This window comes from Lactuca sativa, chromosome 5 (assembly GCF_002870075.4).
Source record: "Lactuca sativa cultivar Salinas chromosome 5, Lsat_Salinas_v11, whole genome shotgun sequence".
Classification (NCBI taxonomy): Eukaryota; Viridiplantae; Streptophyta; class Magnoliopsida; order Asterales; family Asteraceae; genus Lactuca; species Lactuca sativa.
Window position 1 is genome coordinate 308928230 of NC_056627.2, and position 8696 is coordinate 308936925.

The following is an 8696-nucleotide window of genomic DNA, read 5'->3' on the forward strand; positions in this document are numbered from 1 at the left end:
TAAATTAGACATTTTTCATTTAAATTAAATTTTAACATATTAATATTAAATTATGATTTCCTTAAATCTAGTGATAATTAAAGTAACTACCTAAAAAGTGAATTAATCATTTTTTTCTTTTTTCGTTAATAAAAATATTTTTTATCAGATTTTTTTTTTAAAATGAGGCTTTTGAATATTCATACTTTTTTTATCTAACTATTTTAAAAAAAAAAAACAACTTTTCTTCAACTGATTCATACAAAATCTCATTTAGAAGTGAACAACACACTATATATATATATATATATATATATATATATATATATATATATATATATATATATATAAATATTGAGGTAGGTTCAAATGTGGATGAACAAATATTGTGTGGATATAAGGATTAATATGGGCTAAGTATTATTTAATTTTAATAAATAATTAATTAAATCTTCCACCCTTTAATTTAGGTAAATTACTCTATTTAAAACCCTATCTTCTCAATCATCTTTTCCCTATCTACGTTTTCATTCTTCTTATCATCTCTGCGATGCGAAACTTATACATCTGTTGAGGTATGTTCTTCCGCAAAAAATCTGTCAAAATTATTTTGGTTCTCAATCCTACCCTTATCTCAAATCAGATCAAATGTAATTTGGTTCAGATCCAAAATTGATCTTCCTAATGTATATATTGTCAATACACAACATCAATCCCAAAGAATCTGATGGTGTTGACCAAAGTCTTTTTTTATGTCGTTCGTCCTCTCGTTCATCATCACCCCCATCTCTTAATCGGTTCTTAATTTTTCCATCTTCGTGTTCAAAATTTCAATATCTAATTCAATATAAATCGGTTATGTTGAAAGCGATAGTTACAGAGGCATCAGAGGAATAAAATGTTGGCTAAGGTATATCCTTCTCAGAAATCATAAGCATGTATGGGATTATGTTTTTTTATTCTTCATCATCGACTCGACGAGTATGCTACCTGATCGGTAGTCTCCCTTGCAGCCATGGCTAAACAAACAGGGGTCTTTCTAGGTTAGTTTCTCTTATTATCAATTCTTCAAATATAGTGTAGATTAGAACTGATTGGCAAAGATATTGAGAAGTCCATAAAAAATATGCTTCGTGTGTTCATTGTTCTAAAGAGTACGTTTTTCTTGATCTTGAATTAGGAATAAGTTGTGTTGGAGGCAATACAAGACCTTTATAATACATGTTATTCTTATTTTCATTTGAAAGTGATTATGATTAGGTTGAATATGATTATACTAATGAATTAAGATTATGAGGAAGACACTATATAATTTAGAAGTTGGGGGTCAATACCCACTGTGCTTTCATTCTTCTTTAATTTTACATATTCATTAGTATCTTATCTTTGAAAATGCAACATCATAATATAATAGTCATGTTATTTGTATAATCTTACTCCCATGCTTATTTCTATTTCTTAATACAGGTCTTTGTTTACTCGTTTGTTGAAGATCTAAAGTCAAAGGAAATAAATTCATGTCTAGGAAGAATGAGAATGAAGATTCTTTCATGAACGGCATTGTATTCTTATAGAATGAAGAGTTTTTCAAGAATGATTTACTATAAAGCTTGTATTCTTAGAGAACATGACAAAAATTCAACAAATGACATTGTATTTTTATAGAATGTGGCAGTAAAAATTGATTTTTTGTTTTTATTTTTGGACCTTAGATTCTTCAAGAATATTAATAATAGATGATTATTCTTTAAGAATGTTGTTATTCTTCAACTCATGGTTCAAAAAATTGTTATTCTTCAAAATGTTCACTTAATCAGATATTTATTCTATTAGAATTTGTATTCAATCAGAATATGTATTCTATTAGAATATGTATTTTAAACTCTTGGTCCACATTCATCCCTACATCCACACAATACTTATCATGCACATTATAACCTAACCTATATATATATATATATATATATATATATATATATATATATATATATATATATAACAATTATCTTCACAAATGATAAACACACTAGAGAAAAAAAATCGCAACAAGAAATATTAAAATAGAGATCCCAAGTACCCATCTAACCCATGAAAATTCATCACGTTCGTTGCACTTCTTTCGTCCTGTTACATAGTGAATAAGCCAAAAAACAACAAATTAATACCCAAACGAAAACGATTATAATCAAATACAAATGCAAAATCAAACCTATTGTATTTTCTGTCATTTTAATCGTTAGTGAATAAGATTATAAGCAAATCACTTGCCAATTTGTCACACATTAATCTAATTCATGTTTTAATCGTCTATGATTATATAACCATATTTCCTATCATAGAATTAAATTTATGATTAGTAAAAGAAAAGCAAACACTAAAAATAAGTCCAAAACCAAAATTTACTAATAATACTTCAAAAAAAAGAGATCAATTGTAGATAAAAGAAAAAAAAATGAATCAAATGAATCAAAATAAAGTTAATACAAGAAAAGAGATGTTTGGTTTTTTATGAACATCTACCCAATATTATAAACTGAGAACCAACATAAGCACCAAAAAGCAAACATGTTGATTCCTCTTTTCTTAATTCACAACACCCAAAACAAAATGCATCAATTCAAAATGCACAGTCGATTAGCTTAGTAGAAAATCCTAAGATATTGTAAAAAGCAAATGTTAACTAAAATCAATGAGCAAAGTCAGGTGGGCCTTCTAAATTTATAGAATTAAAAATGAAGAAAATAGGATGTGTGCATATCGGTGAAAAGAAGGACGGCGGAATAGGTCTGATAGTCGGCAAACCTTGGGTGTGGGAAGATTTTGACGAATGGTGAGTCACAAAAAACCCTAGTTCCTCAATTCTTTTCAGATTGCCATTAAGGAGAAAGGAACATTCTATCACTGTGATTAAATGGGTTGGGGTGATACACACACCACCATGGTGCGATGGTCCGAATAGGACTACGAAAAACGATGGCTGAGGGAGGAAGAGATCATGGTATGTAATAGGTGGCTAGAGCCAAATCGATGCACGACCTGAAAAGTCGATAAAACCATAAACCCTTCAGTTGGCGACTTGTGATGGTCTGATTAAGGCTGTGACACATGATGGTGCGATAGAGGGAGGCTGTGAGAAGAAGAAATTGTGGAATGTAGATGATGAGGTTGAATATTGATTGAACCCTAGGTATAGAGAGAAAAAGAGGTGGAGAGGGGGGAAGTAATTTGAACGACATTATGAGAGAGATTGAGAAATTATAGGAATGAGTTAAAGTTGAAATTACCATTATAGCCTTATGACCTTTTACAAGTTACACTTTAATACCGGTTGTTTCTACATTTTACACAAATAACCCGTTTGATAATAGCCTCAAATCTGAATATTTAGATGGTCCAGATCCATTCTCGCGTTCTTAACCTTTTAGGTGTTCTCATTTAATCTCACTCATATATATATATATATATATATATATATATATATATATATATATATATATATATATATATATATATATATATATATCGGTTCCAGATCTGGTAGGAACCCAAAATTTGCTAGGAACTGTGAGGACTATTATCCACCAATCATTTCGTCAAGGGCACAAACGTTCAACTCATTTACTTGATCGTGATGCGTTCGCACGCGACGCACGTCCATGGAACGTAATACGGACTCGTGAGAATAATCATGTGCGCCGAACGTCCATAGAACGTCATTTAAATGTTTTTTCTTTTCATTTTTTTATTATTTTTTTTAATTTTTTATATTTTTTTAACTAAAAAATAACTTTTTTAGGTTATAGTATATTCGGTTTTTATGTTTTTTTATTTATTTTATTTTAGTTTTATTTTTTAAATGTTTTTTTTTAAACTTTTTTTATCAATATATACTCAGTTTTATAGTTTTTTTTATTTTTTTCGTTCTTTTTTCTTTTTTGACTAATTTGTACAAATGTTCATTGTAATTAGCTCAAAATTGTCACTTTTGTCAAAAAAAAAGTTTAGACTAGCACGAGAGGTCCAAACTTTTCATTTTGTTGTGAGTTTGGTCCAATTTACTTTAAACTTTTTGCAAATGATAGATTTACCCCTATTAATTTTTTTCTTATTTATTTTTCTAATTTTAGATTTAAAAAAAATAAAAAAAATTCCACCCATTCTCAAATGTATAGATTTACACCCACTCTCCAAATAAACCATTTCAATTCCCAAATCAAATTTTCATGAAACAAATAAAGCTATGAACACCGTCACTTGCCAAAATCGCCGCCATAACCATCGATCTTGTAGCACCTGGTTCTTGGTATGTATTCTGTTATCAAATCTTCATTTATTTTTGCATTTTTGGCCTTGGACTCGGCGAGTCGAAGGACTGACTCGCCGAATAGATGCGGGATGAGGCGCGGGGTTTAAGCTGCGGACTCGGCGAGTAGCCGCTGTTTGGAAAAAAACCCTAATCCAGGGGTTTGCACCCTATTTAAACGACCTTATGCAGCCTCCTTTCCCCCTTTATGCTCCCAAACACTCCTCATAGCAAACCCTAGCCGTTTTTGAGAAGATATAAGGCTTTTTGAGTGATTCTTGTGAGTTTTGATCTCAAGGAAGAAGGAAGAGCATAGAAGGATCAAGAGGGGACTGAAGGATTCGAGTTTGGTTCATCATTTGCAGTCTTTGGAAGGTGTAAAGTCTGAACCTTGCTCATTCATTTGTTAGATCCCTCTTTGAGGTGATTTAGGGCTTTTATAAGCCATTTTTGGTGGCCACCATGTTTGCAAACATGGTTGGGGGTTTGGGATTCTGTATCATATCATTTTATGAGCCACAAGTCAAATCTAGGTTGCTTTTTGCACCAAGGAAGGCCCCATGCAACAAAAGAACCATTTTAGATCCTTTTAAGCTCTAATGTCCAATGCATGCACATAAAGTTTGTAACTTTATGTGCTAGATCGAGTTTAGGGGACTGGATCTATCATTTGGTTAAGTGTTGTACATCAGAAATCGAAGTTCTTAGTAAGGAATGTGATAGACTCGGTGAGTCCATTTCCTGGACTCGGCGAGTCCAAGGGTTTTGGTCCCATATCAGTGAGGGTCATAAGGACCAATTGAGTGTGGAAGGGTTTTAGGAGTCCCGGGGGTGACCCAACGTTCTGGACTAAGCAAAGTGTTCTGGGAATTCATGGTACTCGGCGAGTGCATGAACGGACTCGGCGAGTTGTTCATCAACTCGGCAAGTCGAGGACAGAACGTGTTCATAGGATGCAGAGTAACTCGATGACTTGTTCATACAATTCGGCGAGTCAAGACAGGACATGAGTATCATTTGATGATGAACTCGACGAGTTGTTCATACAACTCGGCGAGTCGGGTGTGGATTCAGTCGGTGTTCATTTAGAAGGAAAACTCGTGGAGTCATCGCCTAACTCGACGAGTAGAGACGGGTATGAGGTCTGATGGAAGGATAGGGACTCGACGAGTTGGCGAGTTAACTCGGCGAGTCAGGTCAACTGGAAGTTGACTTTGACTTTAACTTTGACTTGGTCAAGGGGTAACATGGTTGTTTTACCCTAAGGGTAGATGTCAGTTTCTAACTAAGTGTCTTGTGGGAATTATAGCCGGAGGATTTCAAGAGGAGCAGTGGCAGCAGTCAGAGGATTCCCGCACAGTTCAGCAGCTACGAGGTGAGTTACCTTCCAGTAGGGGTGGGTCTAAGGCCACAATGTCGGCCCACCATTGAGGAGTATTTAGGAGATAATTGTCTTTATGATAATTTATTTTGGTCTGGTATACGTTTGGTGATGAGTTATATCTGTACGATATGTTACATGATAGGGATAGTTTCCCTGATAGTGGTCCTTAGGACCAAGGGGTAGGTCAGTACCCGGATATGTCTGAATGTGTGCTTATATCTTGCTATTGTATGCTAGTGGTAGGGGTGGAATAGTCCCCAGTTACCGGTTGAAAGATACCGATGACGATTACCGGTTGAAAGATACCGATGGTATTGTATGGTATGTGGTATGATAGGGGAATTCACTAAGCTTTTTGCTTACGGTTTTAGTTTTTGGTTTCAGGTACATCTTCATCTAAGGGGAAGGAGCCGGCGGCGTAGCATGGCATCACACACAAACATATGATTTTCCGCACGGTGTTTTCTGGGATTGTACTCTGATATGACATTTGTTCATGGTTGTGGGTTTCAATTATGATACTTGGTTTTGAGATGATATGTTTATACAATATTTTCTAATGAATGTTTCATGAATTAATTAATCAAAAATGAAATTTTTGTGCTTGAATTTTGGGACGTTACAAATCTTGTCGGAAACCACCTCCAAAACCCCTTTGAATCCCCAAAAACCTACAGACTATAACCCTCAAGATCCAAGAACACACCTGACAACAAAGGTTTTCAGTCAACACCCTTTGATCTGGAAAGCGCTTCTCGAAATTCCTCCTATTTGAAAGTCATCACCACCTTTAGCTCGCCACTGCTATCGGAGTAGAAGAATCGATAGAGAAGAAAGGGGGCAGAGTCGTTATAGCACCTACGTCAAAGGTGACGATATAGCACTCGATCTGTCGATTAACAACCAAAGGGGGATGTACAGAGAGATAGAGGGGGGAGGGGTAACAACACAAATTTTCTCTTTTTTTAGTTATTGAAATATAGAAAAATATAAAAAAATAATAGGGGCAAATCTGTCATTTGAAAAAAGTTTAAAGCAAATTGGACCAAACTCACAACAAAGTAAAAAGTTTGGACCTCTGGTGTTAGTCCAAACCTTTTTGGACCAAAGTGGCAATTTTAAGCTAACCATAGGAACATTAACATAAAATTTTGAATTAAATAATGGTTACTACAGGATCTGTTTATCTACCACTAATAACTTCATCCGCAACCAATTCCTGATATCAGAGTCTTGTTATGGATTTAAACTTGAAAAATAAAGGTAGAGGAGATTCTGAAGAACAACAAATTCCTGGTATCAGAGCCTTGTTATGTATTTATCCTTAAAAAATAAAGGTAGAGGATATTCTAAAGAACAACCTTTAGATCATACATTAAGCTTCGTTGAAAATGAAGATGGTTTTCAAGGAAACCTAATGATTAAACAATAACTTCTTTCAAAAATTAAGAAAACATATATTAAAATAAAGAAAGAAAATATATTCAGAAACGTCCCCTCAAGATTTAATATTTTGAATACGTTAAAAAGAAAAAACAAAATATTTTACTTCGTTAGTACAAAAGAAATGTCTGTCGACATAAAAGGTACTACATGATCTGTTTATCTACCACTATTAACCAAAGAACAGATAAACAGTAACCTAAAAGATATACCCATGGAAATAAGATCTAAAATTAGAATGGTCCACATCGGAGTAGTAAAAATTCTAATTAAATCTCAATTTCAAGAAAGAATTAATTCTCCAATAAAAATGGCCTTGATTGATGATAGAATCAATCATCTACAAGATTGTATTCTTGGTGCAGTCAAAGGAAATCTAGCTTACCAAAAATTCATGTTTTCAGTTTATCCTAAATTTGCCTTAGATATGAAATCAGCAAACTTAAATAAGGTTTTATCTTTTATTCATCACTTTGAAAGAAGTTATCTCATGAATCCAGGAGATAAACCCTTCACATCAACCTACCTCATAGGATATGCATTGACAAATAGTCATCATAGCATAGACTATAAAAAAGAAGAATGCATAGAACTTGAAGATGTATTCTCAGAAATAGGACATGTCAAAGATAAACAATTTTGTGACGTAGATCCTCAAGATAGCTTTTTGGCTTTAAACATAGCCATAAACAAAAAAGATTTAGGAGAAAAGCTACCACCTAGAATCTTAATAGATTCTCTTCATATAGGTGAAATATCTAAATCTCTAGAACCTACTCCAAGAGATATACTCAAAAGCATAAGAAGTATGTCTTCTAGAGTTGATAATTTAAATCAAACAATCAGCTAACTAAGCGAAGTAATAGATGAGTAAGATAGACCTTCCTAATATTTACAAAAAGGGTAAATCATTGAGACTTAAAAATCTTGATGATCCTACATAGCAAAAAGAATATGATTTTTCTTCTTCAGGAAAAGTAGGCGTTCAAACCCTAGTTAACCTATATAACAATATAAATCAAATTGTCGTAAGATGCTGGTTAAATACACTCAAAATAAATCTCTATTTTGGAATTCAGAAAGATATTTCTAAAGATATATCAAAAAATAATAAATCTTTCAATCAATTTAAGAAAGATTTAAGTCTCACCCTTCAAAACGGAGGAGAAATTGATAACAATCAGTTTGAAATTTTTTTACTTGGTTAGAAAAAATGAACAACATAATAGAACATAACTCAAAACTACTAGAAACTTTTAATAAAATTTCTAAAAAATTCGATGATTTACTAAAAGAAGTTGCCCATAAAGTTGTTCTTACAAACCAAATGAAAGATTTTAATCTTAGATTAAAAGAAGTGCAAAATCAAATGAAACAACTTATGGGATGACATCTATGGTTGACATCAAAGAATCACTTAATCAATTAAATGAAAAGGTTGAAAAACTATCTGAAAAGATTGATCAAATGATTAACCAGGGTTTAGTAACTACAAACCAATTAGAAGTCATTGATGCTAAAGTTATTAATGAAACGCAAAAAGAACTTCAAAAATGTTCTTGCAACAAAGAAATTAATCAATAAAAA

The 8696-nt window shown here is 32.9% G+C and overlaps 1 protein-coding gene across 1 annotated transcript; it reads left to right on the plus strand.

Moving 5' to 3' along the window:
* Positions 1-7419: 7419 nt before the first annotated feature.
* LOC111890736 (uncharacterized) lies at positions 7420-7959 on the plus strand. The gene has a single exon (XM_023886823.1). It carries the CDS (start codon positions 7420-7422, stop codon positions 7957-7959), a length of 540 nt encoding a protein of 179 aa, XP_023742591.1.
* Positions 7960-8696: the final 737 nt, after the last annotated feature.